General features: G+C 39.7%; 1 protein-coding gene across 2 annotated transcripts in view; it reads right to left on the bottom strand.

Moving 5' to 3' along the window:
- wnt9a (wingless-type MMTV integration site family, member 9A) overlaps positions 1-27,028 on the bottom strand; it is a 34,121-nt gene extending 7,093 nt beyond the window's left edge. Inside the window, exons 1-5 of one of the 2 annotated variants that reach the window (XR_011038825.1) lie at positions 26,902-27,028; positions 15,138-15,397; positions 14,662-14,924; positions 11,778-12,218; positions 5,247-5,343 (exon numbers count right to left, since the gene is read on the bottom strand). Coding sequence is in view for 1 of the 2 variants with exons in the window: in XM_068340552.1 (XP_068196653.1) it covers positions 11,778-12,218; positions 14,662-14,924; positions 15,138-15,397; positions 26,902-26,993 (1,056 nt within the window). In the remaining variant the exon portion in view is untranslated. The remainder of the gene's footprint in view (positions 1-5,246; positions 5,344-11,777; positions 12,219-14,661; positions 14,925-15,137; positions 15,398-26,901) is intronic. The other variant, XM_068340552.1, reaches the window with a different exon arrangement.
- Between the last annotated feature and the right edge of the window lie 52 nt (positions 27,029-27,080).

Raw genomic sequence — 27,080 nt, 5'->3', positions numbered from 1 at the left:
GATGGCCAGTCGATCTTCTAACATGGATCCAGTCCCAATGACCACTTGGATGAAAGTTGATGTTACAGGGTGAGTTTCTTGTGTCATCCGAGTAGTGTTTTGAGGAGAGGATGAATGATAACAATCTGAGGTCACTGTGATCTCATTCTGTAAGGTGCACTCATCCACCCTGGCTGGCAGCAGCCAGGGAATGGGAGTGCACTGACAGCTGCAGCACCATGTTGAGTTAAGTGAATGTAAGGAAAACAGAGGAGACAGTTGCTCAACCTGTCAACAACTTCTCCATAATTCAATAAGTCAAGGTGAACGACCATTCATGTGAGGCTACAGCAGCTCCGTAAATAGTTGTCTAGGATGATGAGTGTTTTTTTCCATGGTAATCTCTGCTTGTCTCTCTCAACAGGCCTGCTAGCATTACTGAAAACAGGGACGAGAAAAAAAAGCAAGTTTCACTGACGCAAGGAATGCTTCTTTGTTCCAAACAGTTACTCTTTCACTGTCCTGTTTGAACATGTTCCAAGAATCTGAATTTCTCAGCTTGTTCGACAATGCACCCCATTCCCCATTATCCTTAAAATAAAGGAATCACAGTTTTTGCAGAACACTGACGTTTCTCTTATTCACAATGAATGAATAAGGAAAAAAGGTTTAAATAAATGTTTTTGGCCAATATTGAAGTAGTTTGTGCATGTTCTGTTTGTATTTCGGAGGTTTTACATTCTTAAATTAATGTACTGTATTAGCAAAATAAATCACAAATCGTTGTGCTGACAGTAATAAAGGACAATTCAACAAACCTACCCAAGCTATTGCTTCAATTCCCTCTTCAAACTTCCCTTCGCTGTTGAGGAGAAGCAGCATTTCAGCTTTCCCACCATCTCCTTTCAATATATTTCCCCCCATTCTAATTGTGATTTAAGTCTCTGCTGAACTCAAGCCAGCATGTTAACTCCAGATTAATCAATGGATTAACAATTTAGTCCAGTGCCACCACACATACACACACAAATAAGCACACACACACTACTGCCACTACCACTAATCTTATGGGGCTGACCTCAGCCAACAAATAACCAAATTCACACAAAATGAAGACCCACCCCCATCAACAATGTGGTCTCTCCTTTCTTCTGTCCTTATGAGAGGCGACCATTGAAGCAAACAGCTACACTTGTTGAGATTGTGGTGACAGATCCTCAAGTACCTCTCTGTTAAACGAAACCCCACTACCCTTTGCAATTCAATTTAGTTGGCAAATACTTTTCACAAAAACAGCAAGGGTGGGAATTGAGTTAAACCAAACTATCCTGCATTTTATAGATGGGATTACTATCTCCTTGGCTCATATTCCCACACGAAATTACATGCTGTAACATAGAAGTCGTGAGCGAATGAATGACTTGCCTTCACATACGCCTCACAACGTCGAGCCATGTGTGTTACACTGTCTTAATTTAGGAACAACAGCAGTGGTTTCACTGCCTCCAGCTTACAGGCAGAGTGGGCTGTGACTCATGAGCTCAGCGTTACTGTTGAACCCGTGCCATTGCGTCTGGTACAGTCCAGCAGGCATTATGCAGCTGTGCAAGACTGGGGGGTGCTCACACACCAAGTCACACTGTTTGTCATTCTACATGTCAGTCGTTATCCCAGGCCAATATGGACGCACTAGAGCAGGAGGATGCTGGAGGAAAAGTCCTGCCTCTTCCTGTGTTAGTATCAGCATTTCCCCAAATTTTAAGGCTTTCCCATGCTGGTCTGTGTGAACACGTCCCAATATTTTCCGTCCATGACAGTTTGCATATAAAAAAAGTCTGTCTGCAATAAATATCCAAAGTCACTGGATTCAATGAATACAACATGTGGCTTCAGAAGACAATCTCCAAAAGGATTATGGAGGATCCTTTTGGAGATTGCAAAAAAAAAAAAAAGGTTGTTTCCCCATTTATTAAGGAGAAGTTTGCAGGTTTTGAAGAAGGCTCTGAACACACGCACACACACACACACACACACATTGTGGGCCTCATGCAAGGTTACCTCAGTGGTAGTAAAACTGAAAGGGGAAGGGACTGTCTTTTCCTAGATTACAATCAGGAGAAATTTTACTCTGAGTAAATTCAGAATTTAATTCCGCTGAGTTTGAGATTACTGCGTAAATCCGATACAATAAATTAATTTGGAGCTTATAAATTCAAAATTGAATGCTGTCTCAATTTAGTGTCCAATTCCCACTTTTCCAAACATCTTGTTAAATGACTAGGAAATTACATTATAAAAGTGGTGTAAAGTATGAAAACTCATCCTGAACAGGCATCTACCTTCTGGGATGAACAAGAATAGCTGATAACAGTCAAAATCTGTATTTAAATGCCACAAATGTCACAAAACATTCAGGAGTGTTTGATGGCTGCAATAAGTGACTGGATTAATATCTCTCTTGTGGACACGACAAACCCATGTTGTTGCTGAACCGTTGAAGTCTGTTTGTCACTGGGTTATTGTAGCATCACCCTGTTCATCCCTTTCCCTCTAATCTCATCTCATTTGACATTCTGTGGGACAGAGGCGCCAGGTCTAGCCACGGTGCCGTGTATCCTAATCACATAAGCACAAGGGATAAGCCTGAGGACAGCTGGGGAATCTTTACTGCACAATTGAAGCATGAGCTGGACAGCAGCTCCATGGCCCATCTCTGTAACCCCACCTCCCACCCCACTTTCATCAGCCTGCCATTGCAGCTCCTCCGATTCATCCAACCAATTCACACACACACACACACACGCACGCACGCACGCACGCACACACACACACACACACACACACTCAACAGAACTAATTTTTTTCACTATCACTATCACACAGACATGGTCGTAGGTCACTGCAAATGCTGATAGATACTTCCAGGTCCTCTTCCATTTACAGTTGCACAGTTTTCCCTTACGTGCTTATATAACATCAACATTTGGGGAGAAAACAAAACCCACAACTGGTCCAAGTAGTTTATATTTCATACATCCCTGATGCACAAAACAGGTGGTGAACTGGTTGAAGCAGCTTTTTCCCTCTCAACTCTGAATGGCCGTTCTGCGCTGATGTTCAGCTCTATGGTTAAGGTATTGAATATCCATTCAGTGATCTCCACAGCACTTTATGCTCATGTAAATTACAGTAATGTATTGAGAAATATGTGTGCATCACTTACAACGTACTCGTGATACATCAGAACATTCTCCTGTCTAGCATACTTATCATAGTGAAGTGTTTCCCTCCAAAGCAGAATCAGACTCCTAATAGTTTCTGCTAGAGCATTTAGAGCATCTATCTCCTCAGAGGCTCAGAAGAATAATGGAGTAATAGGAAGAATTTCCTCAAGAATAAAATGTCTCTAACCCTGCACCTCTCCTGGCTAGCACTCCAATTCTCCCGGTGCTATTGCAAGTGCAGAAGACCTGCCAAAAAAGCCAGGCGTCTACACAGATCTATGTTTATCCCATCTCTCAAGGAACCTCGCTATAGGGTCTCTGGGGCTTCCCCTCTCTCCAAGTATGTTTGTCAATGAAAGAAACATATGTTCCTTTATTATTTATAGAGTAATTTGTTTGTTTATTATTCTATTTTTCCAGAAGGAAAATGTCAACTCAAGTCCACATTTTTGCATAATTTATGGACCTACTGAATTCTTCATTTGGACTTGGGTAGGAGTGTAGCATATTACAAAAGAGGGGGGGGCAATGTGAAAAATGAGCTTTGTCATATGAAGCTGACATTTTTATGATTGTGAGTAAGTGCTGAAAACCTCCTGAGTCAGTTATTATCATTATCCGTCCCATTGTGAGAAGGCCTCAGACATGGTCAATGAGTTGTCTCCCCAGGTTTGGGGTGCTGGGGGGGTGAAGTGGATAAAGCTGCACAGACCTCCAGTAAGGAGAAATTTACTTCCAGCATCAAAAATCAGTGATAGATTTTGCAGCGCTCTTATCACAAGGCACATTCAAGATTTATCACATTTAAATGATGTTCCTTGTGTTTAATCATTTAAGCAGCCTGTCTTGTAATCTTAACTGAAGGGATTATTGAGTTAATGTTTTTGTTAGAAGTACATAAATGAAATGAGTCTCTGTTCCATAAACAGCACTATAAATAATTTTTTGACATTTAAACATAATTCTTATGTGTGTGTGTGTGTGTGTGTGTGTGTGTGTGTGTGTGTGTGTGTGTGTGTGTGTGTGTGTGTGTGTGTGTGTGTGTGTGTGTGTGTGTGTGTGTGTGTGTGTGTGTGTACGTCGAACACGTTGATAAACATGCTTGACATTTGCATATTTGTTTCTCTATTTCTTTCTTCATGAGTTATAAAGTTTCTATATTTATTTGTTTATTCATTCATTCATTCATTCATTCATTCACGTTCCTCGCCAAAGACGCTGACGCCAGTTCTGGGTCAGACCGGGATGCGCTGCCTGCTGGTGGGAGAACTCTGTGATGGGTGCACCTGGTTTATAATACCAATACATGTGTTTTCACATGTTTGGTATGAAGTCTGATGTTATTGTTTTATCGTGGACTTTCCACAGGTTCCTGCTAGTGTGTGTGTGTGTGTGTGTGTGTGTGTGTGTGTGTGTGTGTGTGTGTGTGTGTGTGTGTGAGTGTGTGTGTGTGTGTGTGTGTGTGTGTTTTAACCAATTAACTGCTTATTTTTCTGTATGCCACATGGTTTATATATACATGTATATATACTGTATATACATATATATATATATATATATATATATATATATATATATGTGTGTGTGTGTGTGTGTGTGTCTCCCCGTGTCTGCGTGGGTTTTCTCCGGGTTCTCCGGCTTCCTCCCACCTCCAAAAGCATGCGCTTCAGGTTGATTGGCCGGTCCCAAATTGACCGTAGGAGTGTGTGAGTGAATGATTGTTTGTTTCTATGTGGCTCCGCGGTGCACTGGCGTCGTGCCCGGAGTGTCCCCCGCCTCACGCCCTGAGACTGCCGGGATAGGTGCCGGCTCCCCCGCGACCTGCGTTTGCGGATTAAGCAGTTTAGAAGATGAATGAATGAATGAATATATATATATATATATATATATATATATATATATATATATATATACATGCATAATGTATTTTGCTTAATGCACTGCTTTTTGCATTTGCTCCTGTTTAGAGAGATGCTGAGCTCATGTTTTTTCCAGGCTCTGACAGGTACTTAACAACAATCAAAAACAGTTATAAACAGCTACCTTGGCTTGGCAGGGCACAGGAAGGAGATGAGGAAGGCATATACCCTTCAGACCCCTATCACACTTTCCAGAGAGGAACTCCATTTTTCCCATAGTGCTGAAAAAAATATCATAAATCCATGAGTTCACTACACGTACAGCATGAGCTAAGGTGTTTTCATAGTGCTCAGCACATGTTTCACCTGATGAGTCTGGGTTAGAGCAGATTCTCATTATTTACTTTAAAACCTGACAATTATGTAGAAAACTTTCTTAACTCCAAATCAAACTTCAGACTATGAAACTTGTGAAAGGGGAAAAGTGGATCAAATAAATGCATGCTCTTCTAAGCTTGTATTCATTTGATCTATTCCTCTTTTTCTTTTCTTTTGTGTGTTCATCCGTTAGTCCATTCGTCCATCCGTTAGTCCACCAAATATCTTCGCAACCATTGCAGATAGAAAGGTGAACCAAAAAGTATATTACTTGGGCGGCAAAGGGGATGAAAATGAGATGATGACCTTGACCTTGAGAAGACAAGATCAAGGTCAAATTTAAACTTTTGTACACTCAGGAACCGGATAAAGATAGAAAAATGAGGGAGAAAGCCAGTGTGAGTAAGACAATAGATCAAAGCTTTGATCTTTGACCAATGCAAGTAGGTCAGGGTAAAATTTTGAATTCAGGGGTGTCGCGGAATGTTGCAGTCTGTGACTACGTAGTTGTGAACAATTGGGCCTTAAAACAAAAAAAAATTGGCTCTAAGAATTTTGTTTTTGTGTTTTCTCACTTCACCTATCTTTTTCGTCTGTGTATCTATCCATCTCCAAATCTTTCTGTTGCTCTCCTGCCGTCTTAACACCATCATCTGCTTGTTGTTGGTGTTAAATGTCAGTTTTGCATTATGAATTTTAATTTTAATTTTTAATTTAATTTTATATACTGGTTTGATCCCCGAAGGGAAATTAAGAATGTTGCTCAGTGCTTGTTCCAGGAAAATTGTTGGGTCTCTGTAGAACACAGAGTAGTTCTAGACCTCCCTTTCTTCTTTCTTGAAAGTGCATTGACATAAGTAATGTGGTGATTTGGCATTATACAAATAAAAATGACTTGACATTTGCAATTGAGGTAATTTCTGTCATTTTAATTTTTCTTTACTGACTCACTGAAGACCATGGAAGACCACCGAGGACAATAACTTCTTGTCATAAGATTGCCAGGTCACTTGTGTTGCCTTTGTACTAAAATAACTATTTGCATTGGTTACTTTATGAGATTTTGAAATTATGAGATCACAAACAAGACATGCATTTATCCTGTCATGTCCATCTTGGCAAGCCTTTTCAAAACTGACCTATAGCTTTAACAGTCACAGCTTTTAACACTTATTTCTATGGTACCAGCTCTGCTTCTTTGGCTTTGTATACAATGCTTTGAAATTGGGACACGCCCACAAGATACAATCAACTAGACCATGATCAATAGTCAGCAAATCGTTTACAAGGCAGCAGATAAACATCATGTGTAGTGGAGTGATACTGTAATAACAAATCTCCTTGCACTTTTAGCTGTTCAAGAATTATTTCACTATCCTCTGTCTGCTCAACAGCCTTATAGACTTGTATGAGTAAACCAGGAGAATGACAGAGGAAATGAGAGGTAGTAAGGAGGAGGTGGGGGGCAAAGCCTGCTTGATTTTTTTCTAACTTTTTTTTCAGAATGTGCTTTAGTTGCACTTCCTTTATGGTACCAGCTGTCCAAACATTGTCGGATTACAGCACACTGCAAAGTTACAACTCATATTAGAACTTGGTACAGGGCAGGAAGTAGGAGAAGTCTAGTGGGTGTGGTATATTAAAGCTTCTCAGTGTCTCAGAGTGAAGCAACTCTGACCCATGGGAAGACTAACACCAACGAGGTGCTGCTCCAGCACCGCTAATATAGGTACACGTGTCAGGGATATTATGAGCTTTTGCACTGATGTTTTAGGTATTAGATCTCTGCACCCTGTAATTGTGTTTCATTTTTACAACCAGATGTAAAGCTCCTATTCTCTGCTTGGGACAACACAACCTTCTGCTCTTGAAGCTATGGGCTTGTATGGTGAGGCCACAAGATATATGGGAGGTTGTTGGGAGAGAAAACTCACTGAAATCTCCACTTGTTTGTTGAGAAAATAGTAGTTCAACAGGGTAATTCTCCTCTATGTACGTACATAAACCCACAACTTAAAATTTTGTATCTTGCACTGATGAGTTTCATGTTACCTGTTTGACACTGAAGTAAAAACATTATTCCAAAGTAGGGTATGGTGAAGTATGACAGAGGCCTTGATAATAGCTTTACGATAAATAGCTACTGTATATAATGTACAGTATATTGTCACAGAAAGGTCTGAATGATCTGGCATGAAACTGAAAATTCAGGATTTCCCGTATCAGATTCCCATAAATATTTATCCTAGCAATGACGTCATGACATGGAAGGAGGGTGTCTTTGTTCAGCTGTCAAAAGATGGATATTAAAGATATCCACATGTGTTCAGGAATAAGCCAGTCAAGTTTTACTTTATAGAAATGGTATAAGTTCCTGAACCTACGCAACGGAAAACAATGCCAAGACAAAATATGTAGACTAATTACGTTAAAATGTTCTGTGTACCAATGAAACCAAAAAGAAATAATTTAAAAATTCATTTATTATTTCAGATTTTTTTCGCCTTTGTTATACAAAGATGTTAAATAACTTAAATACATTCTTACCAGTCATTTGTGATCTGTTTATACCTACAAGCTATACACATGAGGTAGAGGAAAATAATTTAGGGTTCCCATAAGACATGAATAAGTGAACATGGACAAAGCTTTGTTGGTGTAGCATTATCATAAAGTACAAAACATGGTTGGTGTCAAGCACAGTACAAATCCTAACAACAAGCAGGTGTGTGTGTGTAAAGTGCTCCAAACGAAAGCACAAACCAGTCCGCACTAAAGCAAATGTGAGTATGTACTACACTGTGTGGTCTCAACCAACATTACAGTCTTTTCACAAAAGTCAATTGATTATACAAAAAGATAAAATCCTATAAAAAAACATGACATTATTGTGATTTTGTTTGAACATTATTGATAAAGTTATCATGATGGTATTGATGGAAAGAAGGCAACTAAAAGTGTGATGATTCTAAATTTGTTAGGATTTGGTTGTGCTTGTATGACAGAAAATGATGAGACATGAACTGAAACATGTTAAGGAATATACTGCTTCTCAAAGCCTCCACCACAAAAAAGGAACACACACCCAAAAGAAAAGTAGGGTAAAAAATAAAAACAGGATATAACATCAATTTAGACTTTAATGTTATTTACATTAAACACATGCCATAATGCATTTAAAAATAATTTATTTTTTTCTCTACAAAACAGAATTTTGTACATTATCCACTGATGACCTTACAGTGCAGAGTTCTGGATTTGAAAATATAGATGACTGCTATGTTTAGAAATTGACAGGCTGCTGCATCATGCACCTGTTTCTCCTAAGAAATATTTAGGCCTATTTACAATCTATAAACAAAAAAAGACACTATATTCATTGTCATATGGTTGTCGTAGCTGTTAAGAATCTGTTCAATGGTAGAGAACCTTGGTATGTTCAGGCCGAAACACGTACAAGTGTGGAGAAGCATGCACACCAAAAGATGTGGGAAGCAGGCATTTATTCTTCCAGTCTCAGAATAAGTTTTATCATGATTTTTATGTAGTATACAAAGTTATGTGTGTATGTTTTGTCTTTATCTCGGTATAAAAAAACAATCCTACATTGAGCTAATGCCAAAGCATGACTTTGCTTTTGAGAATGGTGTTTGAACTTTGAATGTACTGTATTGTCATCATTATCTCTAAACACTAAACCATTTGTGAATGTTAAAAGCCATTGTTAGATATGTTTGACATGGTCCTGTTTCTGTGATTACAATCTGTAACCATCTTGTTGCAGCACTGTTACATTACCACACATATTTAAACTTTTCTTATTGCCACCAATTTCTGTTTCAGTTGCTTGCGAGAGCTGAGCATGTGCCTCACTTTAGTCTCTATACCACAGAAGAAGAAACCTTTTCTATTTACATTTTTTTCTTTATTAGAAAAACTGCACTGCACTGTATCCATAAATACAGATCTTAAAATACTTTAAAGGGCTTTTCGGCTTCAGTGCGTGAATAGCGCTATAATACAAAGCTGGGTCCCTCACTCAGTAGTTACACATACCCATCTACAAAGGCTTATAGTATATGATGTAATGTTCTTAGAATGTTGATAAAACAATGCAACATTACTGTCTGCATTGTTGTTATGTCTAGATATACATTTGCCATTCTTCATGGTTATGTCTTGGAACTAATTTTATAGAAAGGTATTATCTTAGATGAAGTAATCTGAACTGCTGTCATATGTGGCCAGTTAATACAGAAATCTACAGCCACCAGTCACTATCTTACCTTCACATAATTTGGATTAGCTGGAAACAGCAAGTCTCACCTAACAGAATCTCCAGTGCTCAGTAACCAGCACATTGTAATCAAGCTTATTTGAGTAAGTCACACTGCAGTGTAAAGGCAACAAGATATAACATGCTACCTTAGAAGTGCTGGATAGAGTCATGCTAACTAGTTTTCTCCTGTTTCCAGTCTTTTCACTATTTTTAGCCAGCTTGTCTTTAGCTGTAGCCTTATATTAACTGGACAAATGAAAGGAGCATCCCACTCTGGATAATTACCGTAAGTGAGCTAACATGTGTCCAGAATAACCCTTCCTGTAGTGTTGTAGTTGCAGAGCAAGGTTCATTATGCCGCACTGTATTAACTCTGTCAAGCAACAATATAGACAAGCAAATTAACTCACTTATTTTTTACTTTACTAACTCTTGAGGGCAGCAAAACTTAGAAATGGATGTTTGCATTTAGACATCAATTTTCCAAACATTACACAAATATTACTCTTCTAAAATGCATTTATATTAGCGGTGAGACTTTTGTATACATCTTCACCAAATTAACTCCTCAGACATGTCAAGTCTCATTATTGTCCCAGTTGCCCTATGTTGTTTGGACTGACTGACCAGGCTCCCACTGCACATGCTGCATGTCTACTCGTGTTGAATATGGCTCAATCAGATCATGGCAGCTGAAGGGGAAAGAAGAATGTGAAATGGTAGGGGGCTACATTCCTCCAGTTCTCCACAGTTTTCTTTACAACTTCAAAGTATTCAAAGTGAAACAACTAAAGAAACAAACAATTTAAAGAGTCAAATTCTGCAGATCTCTATAATGTCTAATCTGAGTCACACATGGACTCTTTGCTGGTCAAGCAATTACCTGTCGAAATGATGTTGGCTGTAATTACAAGGCCACTGTCATCTCTATCTTAAATGTCATTTGCACTTGCACAATTTCTCTGGTAGTTGTCCAAATAGGCATAGTGGTTTAAGTTACTACCTGAACACTGGTACGGTCAAGGCCAAGAATAGCCTTAACAGACTGGTTTCGTTGTTACCTGTTAATACATTTACTAACAGCTTCATATTAAATTAGCACAAAAAAGGAAAGAAAAACTTTTTTTCTCCCTGTGAAGGAGTAGTCCCAAAGGATCTATAAATTATCCTCCGCAAGACATCAGACATAAGTGTGCTGCTTTCCAAAGGGCCTTGTCAACTTCAAGAAGAAAAACGAGTGAGAGCACACAAACACCAACACATTTGTGTGGTTAGTGGTTTGTTTTAACATTGCTAAATAAGTGGCTTGTATAATATCATTATAACATAACTGAATTTATTTACATACATATGCAAACACACAATATGTGTGAGTGTAAATATGTGCGTGTAGAATAAATCTTACACCCTGTCTTTTTATCTTTTTTGTTTTTTTAATAGTCTCTGAATATGGATTTCATTGCCATAAAAGTCCTCACGTGACCCCTCCTCCCTGCTCACAATCCCCTCACATAGAAATACACACTCACAGAAAGCGTTGACAAACACACACACGCATCATTCTTCCTTGGGCAATACCCCAAAATCCAATCTGTTGACGTAACTGCGCTTGTGTCGGACCTTCATTGACTCGATGCTTATCTTTCTCACAAAAAAAAAAAAAAAAAGATGTGCTGAATTTTCTTTTAATGAGTGAAAATAGAAACTTCTCTCTTCAGGGCAGGTAAAGCCATGGAAAGAAAAAGCTTGAGATGTTGACCCAGTTGTCTAAGTTTTTGTCATCCATAAACCACAAACACAGGGGCCACAGGTGCTCTGAAACCAAACCCATAGAAATCCCTCAAAGTGCTTCTTGCTTCACCATCAACTCACTCCTCTTTTGTTTGAACACTGTTCCAACAGCGGAAGTAAACACTTGTTAAAGAACAAATTCACCTCTCTTCTTCAACAACTCATCTTTCACTTGCTCCACTGATCTTGACTGATTTATGCCTTGCAAGTATAGACCTCTTCTCTCTGTGTGCACTGCTTGCATTCAACATAGCAGCACCAACGCACCTGGCACTGGCAGGGTCGGGTCACCTCCCTGCTTTGAGTGTTATGGCCTCGCCCGCAGCAGATAGCATCACAGTTCTTGTCCTTGTAGCATTTGCGGGCTGCCGTGCCTGATGAGTACTTGCTGGGCCGGCAGAAACTGGGAGAGTCCTCAATGTGGAGCAAGTCCATAGTGCGAGGAATCTGATCATTCAAGCCATGCAGGGACTGCTGTTGCGGTTGCTGCTGCTGCTGTTGCTGCTGCTGACTCCGGCCGGTGGAGATCTCCGCCTCCCCCGTGGCTTCGTTGGTGGAGCTTCCTACCTTGATGGAAGTCTCATAGCGCTGCTTCAGCTGCTTTCCAATCTCATGGAAGGGAAGGAGCTGCCTCCAGCAGGTCTGGACGGTACAGGAGCCGGACACACCATGACATTTGCAGGTCGTCTCCACTCCGGCCTTGATTACCTGAACAAGAGACAATGCAATACTGTTACAGCATTGGAACACTGAAACTAAGCAATTTAATGACCCTGTGTTTTGTAAGCAACACTTCAAAGAGAAAAAAAATTGTCTGAGCATTCTCACAGTTGATTATGGTAGTTCAGTGTCTTATGAAGGGCTTCAAATTATTGTATTGTTATCATTATAAAACAGAGTCTTCATTTACTGCATGGGAACTTTCGTCAGCATAATATAAAACTTAATCTAAGCTTTCATATGAAAGAGCCAATGAATATTAGTAGATAGGGCAACTGACTTATGTCCACAGATGATACAGTATGTAATTAAGTTCAATAGCTGGGATTACGTTAAGTGAAGGGTTGTTTTGCTAGGAGAAACACTCTCAGATAGGTAATCCATTCAAACACCTATGGGAAAGAGGAGACTGTGGATACTATCATAACACAGAGAATATGTCATGCAAACAGTAGGAAAAAGGGAACAGTAAAAGTCTTCTTTTATATCAAATCATGCATAATTGTAAGTAAAACAGAGGTTGTCAGCAAAACTGACCACAACACTCCTTGACCTCTCAGCAGTCAGCCAGCTTTCACTTCAGTGTCAACCACAAAAGCAATATGTGTGTGAAAACCAATGACAATAACAGGTTGTCTTCAGTTTGGATAACATCTACAGATTGTTTCTCAGAATGTGAAAGAGATCAAGGAAGAAGAAGTACATATTTTATCACACCAGCAGGTCATGAACATTCGATAGGTCAGCTCTCAAATGCCGCGGGGATACACGGCTAATAGATTCCAGTTTTGTCTTCCACCTGGGAATTCATCCTGAACAAATGCAGTACACCTTACTGCAAATCACAAAAATGGACAAAAACAGTGTTGTAAATCTTTTATCGCAAACAAAATCTCTTGAGGAATTGTGTTTTGGAGAGCAAAGCAGAAAAGGAAGAGTCTGTTTTGGTCTTTTGGGAGAGTTTTTCAGTAACATTTGGAAGATTTTCCTCCACTATAGCTGATTTTGAGACTACAAGGAAAAGAATATGAGAAAAGCTAAGTAAAAGCAACAGATTCCAGAGCCTCAGTTTGTTTTGGCTTGACTGATTAAGAGCAATTTCGGCTTTTTATTTTACTATTAAAAACACGTCCAGGATAAAACCCTTATTTGCTGACCACAAACAATCACTGGAATGAGCCAGAGCACAACTGAGAGTGGTTGCCTATCTAACCTGGAAGAGAGAACCAAATATTGACTAATGAACACTTTCACCAAATTTACAGGGGCATTTACTTTAATCAGTTTAGTTTAGTTTTTCTTTTATTTATTAATTTGGTCTTTTTTTCAGAGAAGCTCTATGCCATAAACTCTATGCTATAATGCATATTAGCACTTTTTTGTTTAGTCTAACCACATATTTGCCCAGTCGGTTTCATCTTAGACCTCAATCATTTACCAGGACTGTAATGTTTAAACTCCAGCATTACAAAAACAAAACTATAGATACGGTTGTAGACTGTATCTGGATAAGGCACAACATGAATTGGCACTTCACATTTCTGTTTGTTTAAATAATTGCACGAAAGTAAGACCATGCTATATTATCACAGCTTTCCCACCATTTAACTGATTCGTGTCAGCAATTAGCCGACATTTGTGTTAGACTTTCACTAAACTTTGACCTCATTCAAACTGTTGATTAGTATGTCCTGGTTGACCCCCAGTGTGTATTAAAACTCAAAGTCGGTTTGCCGTTTTTAAAAAGTTGAAATTTTAACCCAGATCACAGATTTATTTATGTGACATTTAGGTAATTGTACTTTTTTCTTTTTCTTTTTTCGTTTGAAGGAACTCCCTGAACTGTTCTATCACCGGCATTTGTATGAATATTCTCTTCATAGATGAAGTCATAATTTAATCATTTATATGGATTAATAGCTAATAAATAATAGGTTGTTCTGAGTTTTTTTGTAGCTTCAATCAAGCGTCTAAAACACTGGATTCTACATTTCCTACATAATTCTTTGTTTTCTCATGTAAACCTCTCACTTTGCTAAGGCTCCATAAACCGACTTGTAACAAAGTCTCCATGTTTAGGTTATTGCAACATTTATTAGTTTATTTGGAAGCATTTTTACCTTATAAAGTTAACTAGAGAGTGTGTATTTATACATCCAGCGAAAATGGACAGTTAGTTTTCGTTTTACGTTATGTCCACAATGATTGCATTCAAAATTTGCTTATCTTTTAGCTCAGTTTCTTATATTTAGCTTTTAAACATCACAATTAACTTGCCAATCATTGCTTCTCTATAGCAGGTGGCATACAGTGGCTTTTTCACTTAAAATACACTTGTGGCCCATAAGACCTAAATAAGATAGAGCTGAGGAGAACCACAGTCTGCTGATAATTCTCTGGTTTTGTGATTACAAAATCGTCTTCCACTAACCTTCATGCCCACATTTGTGTTGTGCATATCAACACGTGCTCGTAGGTCCTTGTTGGAGCGTTTGCCCAGGAAGTCTTTGACAAACTTGTTGGCATATTTGAGGTTGTCTCCACAGCCTCCCCATTGCCATGCCTTGCGGTTCTCAAGATCTGGAGCCTCGTCACATGTACAGCGCTCCATGCGTCCTGCGCTGCACGCTTTAGCCATAGCATGAGTCAGGCCGGCAGATGAGACTGCATACAGGAAGGCTGTCTCTTTAAATCCTGGAAAAAACACATCAGAGTATAACAAATGAGAGGCAGAGAAAGAAAACAAGATGAATAAAATTGTTCCTCAAAATGTGCTTTTAATTTTATGTTTTATTTTCTTCTTTAAGAGCATGTGAGTAAAATGCATAGAAGTTTCACTTTTTCTTTGAGATTGTTCAATATTGGAGAGATACCAGGTCTATAGAATTCAAAGTAGAAAGCCTGTACCTCTCTTTAGTATGTTAGCACGGTGACGCCCCTCCAAGGTGCAGTTCCATCTCTCGAAGCGGAATTGATACTGGCATTCTAGGGCGCTCATGGTGATGGCCTCTCTGAGGGTCTCCGCCACGCCCGGGTCACGTCTGCACATCCTGCGCTGCTTCTTTTCCAGTTTGAGCCGGTCACACAGCTTGTAGTGGGCCCTGCCCACGTTCTCCTCCGGTAGAGAGTTCAGTGGAAGGATGGATAACGGTTCATTACCTGTCAACCTGGAAGGAATGATCGCACACACTAAGGTCAGTTTAAAACAGCAGATAGAGAGGGAGTGAATATATCTTGATAAAGATTCCAATAAAAAGCAGGATGCCGACCTTCCTGGATAAACAAGGAGAGTTGAGTAGATATACTACACAAACAGGAGAGGAAGCACTGCTGGAGCATATAAAGCTCAAAAGTTTGGTTAATGTTAAAATAAATTCAGTGGTTCAGTGGTTAATGTTCAGGGGAATTCAACATTTACTGGTGATTGATATCAGCCTCCAGCACGGTGTGTGTGATTGAAGTTTCTATAGAGGTGGAAGTTTTGTTTTGTCAGTCCTTATCTTTGTTTTAGATCTCACACACTAACAAATCACAGAAATAGCAGCTCACTGCCTGCAATACTGAAACACAATCATTTCTATTAAGTAAAACAGAATTACTTAACACAAATACAAATGATTGTATTAATTTATATCTGATGTCACAACAATAATAATAATATTATTATTATAATAATTATTATTATTAATAATAATAATAATAATAATAATAATAATAATAATAATAATAATAATAATAATTGTTATTGTTATTATTATTATTTTATAATGATCGCCATTAGGAAATTGTTTTTTTACTTTTTATGACAAGGGCATTGCCTACAGCAGTATGTTTTCAAAATTAAATGTTTTGAAAACATATTTAGAAGCTTAAAGAAGAAAAAGAAATGTACTTTATTTATCCCTTTGGAAAAATATTTTTTACACTCAGCCTTTGTCGTAGAACATGCACAAACAAGGGGTCTGTAAGCATACAGATAAATAGTGAGAGGTAGAGCAGCGGGCAGCCACTTCACGTTGTGCACAATGAGCAACTTGTAAAGGGTTGGTGCCTTGCTCATCTCAGCAGTGCTCATGAAGTGAACTGGCATCTCTCCACTGCCAGTTCACACTCCAGATCTTTTGGTCTGTACAGGTCTTCAACTGCCCACCCAGTGGACTGAGCTAATGCTGCCCCAAAAGGTGAAAAGGTTGAAAATCATTGGGAAATACAACATGCAAACAAATCAGTTCTAAACATGGTGTGGAGAACATGTGGCAGGCTTTCTCTCTTTCCATCACTTTATTTAAGGGAAGTGTAAATAGACGACTCAAAGCAGGGGCTGCCACATAGCTGGTAAAACCAAGGACCAACGTTCTGAGGTTGTGATGGAGAAAGCAGAGAATTGCTTTCAGAAACACACGCAGGGGACATGAATGTCAGCCTATGACCATTTTGGTCACATCGACTGACAGAATTGGCACTGTGGTTGTTCATTATGTGGAATGTCTGGCCTTCTTTACACCCTTAGAGAGAAACTGAAGAATAAATGGACTTACATAGCACAAAAGCACAAATCTTTGGACTCAGGACATTTAAAGACAGTTTTGCTTGTGAAGGGTCACCTTGCCTAGTGGTGCACTAATCAAATGTAGGATTTGTACGATTAATACTGTTAATATTAATGCTGCTGTGGAGTGAAATGTTAATGTTTCATCTGTCTTGTATTACTATATTTTATTTTGTTACAGGGGATTTGAAAATGTTTCATTTTCACCAAAGTGGACATTCTTTCAGATCCACACACGTGAAATTTTGTCCCTCCCCTGTTTGCTTGTAAAATGTGTAAATTAAGCCAAATATATTATAATAATCATAGTAAAGTCAAACTGTAAGACTGTGAAGAGAATCCACAGCAGATGGGAAACATGCTGCATGGTTGGATTCAGTGTTGGAGAAATACTTCCCCAGTATTTTCATAAAGGTGCAGAGAACCTGCTGTATGTCTATACAGGTTTAGCTAATGAGCCATAGGCGTTGATCGCTGATCTGCAATATTTACGTTTCTGAATTCACTACCATTTCACAAAGAAGATTCTGTCACCTATCACATTCACTTCACCCTCTTGAAGAAGGTCAGAATAGTTTTTCAACAAGAGATTTGTTTTATTAAGTCCAATAACTGACTGAAATGTTTCCCTGGAGTCCTCATCCTCATACCACTGGACATAATAGTTTGCACATGCTGAACCATATTGCCTTTACAATACATGCACAGCTTTAAATCCAGACAGTCAAATCAAAAAAGGAGGCTTCAGCATTACCTTTCAGATTGGGTCAAATGGTTTCCTTGTTAAACAGTCTGTTTGCCTTTCCCTAACATGTCTGACAGCTATGAATTTTCAAATGGAAACCTGGCAAGCTGTGTCTTGATTAAGATTACTTCCCCAACACATTTGGAGAGTAAAAGATATGTATGTTTTGAGGTGTGCACAGCAATGCAAACACAATATGGGATAAATTGTGTCCCTCTGTGATCAGGCCATATTTTCCCCTTGTATTTTTTAGGCTTTGTTAAAATACACTGCTCTAACAATGCCAAGGAAACATATTCAAAGTGCCAAAACAAACAACTGCAGCCGATCGAGTAGGTTACATGTGACTGACAAACGTTCCACAACATTTCTATGGCAAGCAAGCAGTCAGGAATTCAATGATGGCGCCACGTGGAGTACCTGCCTAAGTAGAGAACAACGGTGCGGAATTATAAATTATTTAAATCCATTATTCTTTTTAAATACACACTGCAGCGAGTGGCAGTGTTTGGTTGCAGTCGAACTTCGTACAATACATGGATTAGCAAAGCGGTTAACTAACAACCAGGGGTTTTAATTTATTTAATACCACCGACATGACATGTACATTCCTCAGTGAGACATGCACAGTAACACATATCAGCATCAAATCTTCCATAAGCCCACATGCCTGCCAAAACAAGAGACCATTAGAGTGACAGTCCTCAACTGTCTGTGTGACGTCCGCATGTCTGAGACAAAAAAGATGGTCTGAGCTTAGCTGGATCAAGGCCAAAGATGACATACTGATCACAGTGCTACTGCACACTGTACTGGTCATTTCACACAAAGGATTGAGTGTTTGTTGTCATCCGTATATTAATCTGCTCACTGTCTTGACTTCAAGAAATAACTTTAAAGATCGGACACATATTTTTAGATTTCAGCTACTTGTGAAATTAAATGATGTGATTTCACACCAGGGACCATTTTCTGTCCCTGTTTTTGTTTGAGGTGTTGTTTGAGGTGTTGGCGCAGCAACACCAATTACACATGTAATGCAACACCAACATATAAAACTCATTATTATTCTATGTGAGGTGGGATCCTTGCTGATGTTTGCTCAGCTTTGCTTTTTCCATTCACACGCTCGCCTCTACACACTCCTCGCAGACATCACTGCTTAGCTCCCACGACATGCCTCCTCCACTGTCTCTTACTTAGGAAACCTGCAGTTTGTTTAGTCCTTTTTCTCTATCTGTCAGCACCTCCCATCTTGTGGCATTTGCTTTATATACATTTTCCAAATGCAGCAGGCTCAGTGAAAATGGTTCATTTCACACCGCAGAGCCTAGGCGTTCATCCCTCGAGGAAATCATTGACTAACACTGAACTTTGCCATCATCACCCCCTCTCTGGCTTTACATTACAGTTCTCGACGTCACCCTCATCTGGTAATGCTGCTCGTTCTTCACTGGTTTGGTATGTAAATAGTTAAGGGAGTGTAATAATACCTAAACTCTTAGATCGTGGAAAAGTTACTTTAACTTTTTTGGCCTAATTGAAATTCCCGCCCTGTGTATAAGGTGCAGAGAGAAAACAGCTTTGTAACTGCTCGTGTTATTTGTACACTCACACAGCCATATATAAACACTAGCTGTTCACTCCATGTGGCATAATAAATCCTAAGGGGCTGAAATACAACAAAACAAATTTTTTTTGCAGATATCAGATCCAATTTTGACACAGGTTGCTCTAAAAACATCAGTTACCAGCTCTAGCTTTGAAAAGAATTTCGCTGATTGAAGATTTCACCTCCGGTTCTCGGGAAGTGGAAGGGTTGGGAGGTTTATTCTTATTTTGAGACATTTCCTAGACATAACCTCATCTAAAAAATAAGGTACGGGTTAATTAATACAAAAAATCCGTTCCAGCTGGAGCCTTTGATGGGATGATATAAATCTGGTCACTATTATCGCTCACAGATAAGTTGGACTTCAGATACGCCAGAGATATATCTGAGGTCATTTAGAAATCATGTCATCACCACGTGGCTTATCCAACAGAGAGAACTGAATTCATTTTTAACAATAAAATCCAGTCCTCAGTACAAACCCTGGTCATATTTTCTTAAAAAAACATTAATTTATTTTATCAAAATGATCATCGCCCTATTCAGATTGGGTTTTTTAATAACTTTCTACACCACCTGCAGTGATCTTTCGCCTCACAATCCTGTGATCATCGCCTCTGTGTTTTCCAAAAGAAACACCCTCTGAATCATACAAACAGCCAATCCAACATAGTTTAGATACTGTGTTGTTTTTCAAATGTGAATAAATGAATGAAGGCAGCAAAACAGCAGAGTATTTTGAGGGTTTTCAGCCAATGTCTGTTCAACATCTCCATTGCACAAGATTAACAGGTGCTGGTTACACTGGTGTGTGTTGCTGGCGTACACACACACACACACACACACACACACACACACACACACACACACACACACACACACACACACACACACACACACACACACACACACTTGCATCTGTGCATATGGGCTCTTACTACCTTAAGTCAACACCTAAATAGTGAGTCGTGGCTGAACAGGCCTGGGCAGAAAAAGCACAAAAGCCACAGTTTCTCCATCAGTCTGAACTTGCAGGTTGTGTGGTCTGGTGTCTCCTGGATCACAGCTAACCCCCCCTCCAGCTTTTCCTTCTTTTCCCTCTTCTGCGAACTTCCGTATTCCCACTGGTGAATTAGTCTAAACGAATGCCAATCATTCCAGCCAGCTGTTGGGTCAAAAGAAACCCCCTTAGACATAACTGCTGTCTATCGACGTGAACTCCACAAGACTGATGGACATGAACATGAGTCAGGTAACAGTTCTGGTAAACTCACCTGAGATTCATCAGTACATATTTCAAAACTTTTAGCAGAATTTTTGGGGAATTAAATGAATGAGCACTCATCTCTATTTCTTTCTCCTCAATTTTTTTTCTCACAGTGTTTATAATGATCCTTTCAGGGAGAAAAAAAATTGTTTTTTTTCTCAGAAATGTTGGATGAACTTCAGACCACCCTACCCAAGTCCCATCTGGCATATCACAGCCTGGGCCATGCCAGAGGTTGTAGGAATGTGTGTGGTGTTGTCCCTTTGGCCCGCTCCAGCTGAAGCTGACAATGTGCTCTACAGCTTGGATGTGAATAATTTTTTTTAAAAAGTGAATCAGTGTCAAATGACTTTTTGGTAAAGGGACTTTTTGGTAAAGGGATCAGCCAGAGTGACACTGTTCATTTCCCATGTCATTAAAACCATAAATAGTGGAAAGAGTAAATGGTTATTATATGAGACTAAGATAAGATTAATAACTGGTTGAACTTAGTGCGTGTTGGGTCCATTCCTAACATGCTGCGGTCGACAATAGAATAAAATGGTAACAGCAAAGCAGTATTGATTTAAGATTTATAAAGTCTTTATTAATTGTGTAATGACCCATAGTAAGGATTTCATGTGACATATGTCGGCGCATAAGGGAGGAAAATCCCCTATCATGTATGACTTAACAGGATATGACCTCATGTTATATCATCTGCTGTCCCTTCTGGTCATTTGTAACCCACACAGGCTGCATCAGACGACTCCCTTTAATTCTCCCCATTGAGTCAATTTCCTGAACATATGCTCTCTTGACACTTTAAATATAAATGACATGTTGTATTAGGCTTATTTATTCATTTCATTAATGCATTCTCCCTCAGTTCTCCTCCACCCAGAAAGCTGCTAGAGGAAGATATTACTTTTTCAGGGGAAAAGCTACTGCTCGGTCTCATTTTCTGTGAAGGACTGCAAAACGCAAGTTTGGGAATGGGAGTATGGGACATGGTAAGAGGTTTAACTGCTATGTGAGAACTAAAGGCTTCTAAGGTCAGCAGCTCAGTTATAGTCACTGTGTGACTGGCACAGATTGGGCGTGCAGCAGTGTCCACATGACTCCCCTGTTCTAGCCTACACCATGGCACAGAGCAGCCCTGTACCAGCACACCGAAGCACCAAACACATTCAGGAACACATACCCTACTCTGCTCTCACTGGTTCACACATGCTGACACAAGACCCAGACTACAGTAGATGGGTGAGAGAGGAAAAACTGCTGGACTACAAAACTTTCACAAAACATATTTATAGTAAAAAATTAAAGATTGAGGAAAACTCAGGTATGTGTGTTTGTATTAACTGACAAAATCATTTCTGTGAACAAACCGACCACGCAAATTAAAACAGCCAAATCCAAAACAAAACAGTATAGCTATTTTGAATTTCTCACAGCTCAGTAACTAGGATTTGCTGAGGGAACTGACCATTTTTTACTCTCACCCCTGAGAGATTAGTTGCTTCCTGAATGTCTTGCAGAACACAAATGTAATATTCAGCCATTGCATCAAGATGCCAAAGCTCGAATACTTTCTATAGCAGTAAATTCCACGTGAAGAAGTAATAGCCCCACCTGAAAAACATCCCTATCCCATGAGCTTCTCATTGGTGTGAGTGAGAAAGTTTGACTCTTGACATCTGACTAGTGATTAAAACAACAACGACCGATCCAGTGTCATGTAAATGGGGTGATTTTGCTCTGAATCAAAATGAAATCACAGTGAATATCATCTGCCATGTCAGCGTGCAGCACTTCTGAATAGGTCCACCCTCAAAATAAAGTTAAAGCTCTGAGAAAAACGATGCTATTTGGGCAGACATTAGCCTATTTTTAAACACATGTACAGTACATGTTAGATCAGCCCTCTATAGACGTTAGTTTATGCGTGATGGCTACCTGATAAACATAGGTAAAAGTCTAATCCTATAGACAAGGCTGACTTTCTTTAATTGCTTATAAAATTATGAATCCTTGTAAGGTGTGTGCAACAATGAAATCCTATGTCAGGAACTGTAGAAAGTAACTTGGTGATTTTAAGCAATAAATGAGGGTTTCTCAATCTGCTAATCTTGGCACGTGCAAAGCACCATCGTCTCTTTCATTGCCACAAACCAGGAAGAGAAAAGCACCTGTGGTCAAGGATGGAAAACACAGGATATAGCCGTCACACTAACTAGCGTCATCCCATCAATGTCTGACCACTAAAACTATCTTGAGCCTATATTAGTTTTTCTCTTTTGCAAATTGCTCATGTCTGCAGCTTCATCTGCAAAGATCATCATGAATGCAGTTTAACCAAGAAGAACTTCCCTCGATGGGAGTTTCCTTCCCATATCTTCTGACTGTCCACCAATAATGTGCACAGCTGACTAGTGGTAGAGAACTATGAAAATCAAATAGGTCTTTGCTGTGGTCTTTTTGGCATGCTACTAAATCAGTATGTCTTCGTGATGTGAGCAAGTTTAAAAACATGAGCAAACCATGTAATCTACAAAAATAGTCACAGAAAAACATGTTATTATACATTATGAGCACAGCAATGTCTGACAGACCATGGAACCTTCATCAAATACGTCTGCAATTTTGATTATTCAACCTGTAAAATGAACCGTAATACTATGCGTTGCTTCGTTTAGAGAGGACATGATATCCTGTGCAGAGGTGCATTTGTTCTCTGTAATCTAATGTTGAAAAGCAGGCTGACCACAGCTAAGTGTATTGAGATATTTTCCATTCCCAAATTATTTTTACACATACTTGGCTGTCTTTACATTAGATGTTTTCACATCTCATTTCCCACTCTCCTACTGTTACACAAAAAGGTCACCAAGTGTTGACTGAGCGCCATCCTGCACTATCAGCATGCTCTGCGCCACCCTGTGTCATCCACAGGCATAGCAGGGCTCTCCATAGGGATGTGACACAGCAGAGAGGTCAAAGCCAAGCGCAGCTTAGCTCAAATCCAGATGTATCAAAGAGAAATATAAAGAAAACACAGCTCTTTCTTTAAGGAGGCCAAGCAGTCTATTATCTAAACCTCCAGGTTTGCGTGATCTCATTGTGCTACACAGTCACAGTGCTGAAAGAATCCTATCTTCTTGGCTCACAGTAAAGTGATACCCTTTGAGGTGTGGCTATATCCACAGGATATCCTATGAAGTTGGGAAATCCCTCTATCAACGGGGCTCTCCACCCTATGTACGTCAGGGCTAATCAGTCCTTAAGGCCTGGTAATGAGACGCCTGCCACCACTGTCTGCCAGACAACGCCAACCTGAGCCCACATGGCCTCTGCTCTCCTAATGAGTGGTAATCACCCAGCAGCTCCCCACAAACCGCTGCAGGGATGCCGGCACGCACATGAGGCGGGCAAAACCGCAAGACGGGAGGGGAGAGATTGGGGAGAACCAAAGGAAATGTTTACATGGAGTGGCTTAAAAAACAACACGTAACGTTTCTCCTCTGAGAATTGGGCCTTCTTTAAATTTTAAATCACCAAGCTGGTGATGGACACCAGGAACTAACTCAGCAGTGTGATAAAAAAAAAAGCTTTTACCACCACAAATGGAAAAATAAGTCATCTTCAGTAAATGTACATACATCCCATTTGTTATCCTGTTGTTTTTGGCATGCTGCCTCCTCTAATGGAGCGCTGAAAACAATACCATCCGAGAGAGCATAATCTCTGCTGCTTGAGCAACCTGATGACAGATTCCTTACGGATATTGCAGTAATTAAATAGCAAGCAATACCAACCACTAAATTTCCTTCTTCCGGATGCTGTGGTGCCTCTGTGATTGGTAAAAGCTAGTTGCATGACTGTGGCTAGTCTTCCTGTATATGTCGCACATGAGCTAAATAAAGACAAACTCTTGACTCAGTGTTAGGACTTGCATTCTGCACAGTTTACAAGACCACAGAATGTCATGCCTTTGACCAGAACTCACATTTAAACAGCAGTTGCCTAAAGCAAGTGCTCAGAGCATGGATGGGGTCAACTCAACAAACAAATCACTTCCTCCTCTCATCCCATCGAGGTGCTATAACCTTTTTAGTCAGGTAACAAATGCCCAGGGAACACCGTACAACAATGATAATGGAATTAGCAAAAGCAGCACCTGCCACAAGAGGCTCGGGGAAAGAAAATGAGTGCTCACATTTTTGTGGCAAAGGATGACAATTTAAGAGGGTGCTTGGCTACGCCAGGAATCCCACCCCACCCTCTGCTGCACAGACTATGGGCAGGAGAGATTGTGTTTATGTTACACTTACGCTCCACCGCACTCTGGAAATTGGGTATGCAACATTGACCCTCTATTTTGAGTAAATCAGTCCTGAAGAGGCCCTAGGATTCCTCACGCTCATGGAATATTTGTTTGAACAGTCAAAATCATGCAGCAGGACTGTGCTGGACTGTCACCAGTTTAGAGTTTCTGGGACACCAGCCAAGGGGCACTCACATTTTTGTATCTGTATCACCTGTGCAGGATATTTTACTATTTCACTATGCTTCTTGTTTCAAAGCTGTAGGGTGAAATCATTCACTGATACTCATTCGTATTCCATTGGGTCATGTAATCATAAGTCTGGGATGTTATGACACTGTGCTCTTCAGACGGATAACAGTCAAGTCCTAATTAAACAAATAAATTGGGGCCATTTAGACTGATGTGAATGGCAGTCTAAGACATCAGCCCTAAATGATAGTAGCTGCTAAAGATAGTGCTACTACACTGAGGGAGGCTGAAACAGAGAGCAGGGTTACACAAATACTGTTAATGTAACAGTTAGTACATGATATGTGCAAATGCATTATATATGAGAAATGTATATTATAAAAGGCAATTGAAGGTATCACCATTCGTGTCTACATCGATTAGATCATTGAATGCTTGCGCAACAAAAAGAGAACACATTTGTCTTGAAAATCAGTCAGATCATGTTTGCCCAGTTTGGTATCTAGAAGAATTGCTGTGTTTTTGATGCTTCACACTGTCTTTTTTTTCTTTTCTTTTCTTGAGAATTCCAAATCATCATACCTTATCTGGAACTCTCTATTCAACTGGGAGAAGATAAAACCCACCTCAACAGGTTGAACACGCCTAATACAACAACAGGACCTTAGGGGACACATCCCTTACTCTGTTGCAGGTTCACAACAGTTCCTGAGTCACCTAACACTCTTGGATCCTGCACAACACCCATACCTACCATAAATTTGACTCTGCTGGGAAAGATTCAAGTGTCATCCCTCCATTCAGAGACATTTATCTCAGCCAACAACTCTCATCAATACAGTAACAAATATTAATTTTTTTTTTAAATAATCAAAATCTTGGGAGAATGAGATCCTGTCCAACCGTTTTACATTTTGTTCTGTCTACAGTATTCCCAAATGTTATTTGTCATTTCTCCGGCGTTCAATTTTGTATTCTCACTCAAGTAAAAACTTTTTAGCTCCAAGTGCTCTCCCATCTGACATGATGACTTCATTCAATGACCTTGACCTCCATGCATGGTCGAGCTCTTCTTCCATATAAAAAAAGTGAAATTCATGTTACCGGAGTTTAGTGCATGCAGTTACATCTAAAATCAAAGGTATTCACTAGGAATGGCTTGCCTTGAAAGACACACACGCTTCCTAAATTAAACAAAATTGGGTATACAAAATGATTTGTGAAACGTAAACGTTTTCAAATAGATTTTTAAAGCTGATGGAGGCAGCAGCTGAAAAAATTCCCTGCCAGGGCTGTGTGATGTTTTTGCTGGATGGGGGAATTTTCTGTGCAAGCTGAGCACACGTTTCGGCCACCAGTTCAGTCAGTCATATTGCTTTATTGTTACCAGCTGTTGAGTCTGGGGCATATGCACTCACCTTTCTCTCGACGGCGGTTTTCAAAGTCGAGAAAGGACATGATTTTACAAGAGTAGCAAGAAAATAATCACCCGACCGCTACCTGCCATTCAAACGGACCAAGGGTTAATCAATTAATTGTTTGTGAAAGAATAAGGTTAACTCTCATCGGTCAACTTTTAATTCAGAGGCTGAACATTCATCCCTGTAATAGAAACTGGTTTTTGTTGAATTAGATATTCGCTGACCCTGCTTGTGACAAAAAAAAAAAAGTTTAATTGTCAATGGTTTCCATGAGACCAAATCCTGCGCACACAACCTGCAGCTGACTCCAGCTGTGAGGCCGCTGAGCGCAGCTGGACTAGTGCCGAATCTCACCTCAGTGACCCGCAGTTATCAAAGAAGTAAAACAACTCATCAGAATTAACGAGACTATATAATTGTGAGTTGGATTCACTTAAAAAAAACTAACTTCTGTTGTAGTAACTTTTGGCGATTATAAACAGATGAAAATAGATGTTACCTGTGTCACAGGTATGTCACGAACCAATCAAGTCAATGAAAGAGCATCACGGTGGTCGTTTGCGTCTGTCAGCTTCTTACCCAAAATATGCAGCGGTTGGTCCAGGCAAGTTGAGAAGATGCACTATAACTGTGAACGATAACCATCCCAGGAGTAGGTGTCCATCCAGCATTTTGCTGCGGCTCCAGGGCAGATCATTTCGTTTCTCCTGAGTAGCTCTGTAAAATCCCTTGTTGAACGTTCAACACTTCTTATAGCC

The sequence above is a fragment of the Antennarius striatus genome, chromosome 18 (genome assembly GCF_040054535.1).
Source record: "Antennarius striatus isolate MH-2024 chromosome 18, ASM4005453v1, whole genome shotgun sequence".
Lineage (NCBI taxonomy): Eukaryota > Metazoa > Chordata > Actinopteri > Lophiiformes > Antennariidae > Antennarius > Antennarius striatus.
The sequence above is the reverse complement of the archived record's forward strand: the minus strand, read 5'-3'. Positions and strand labels throughout refer to the sequence as shown.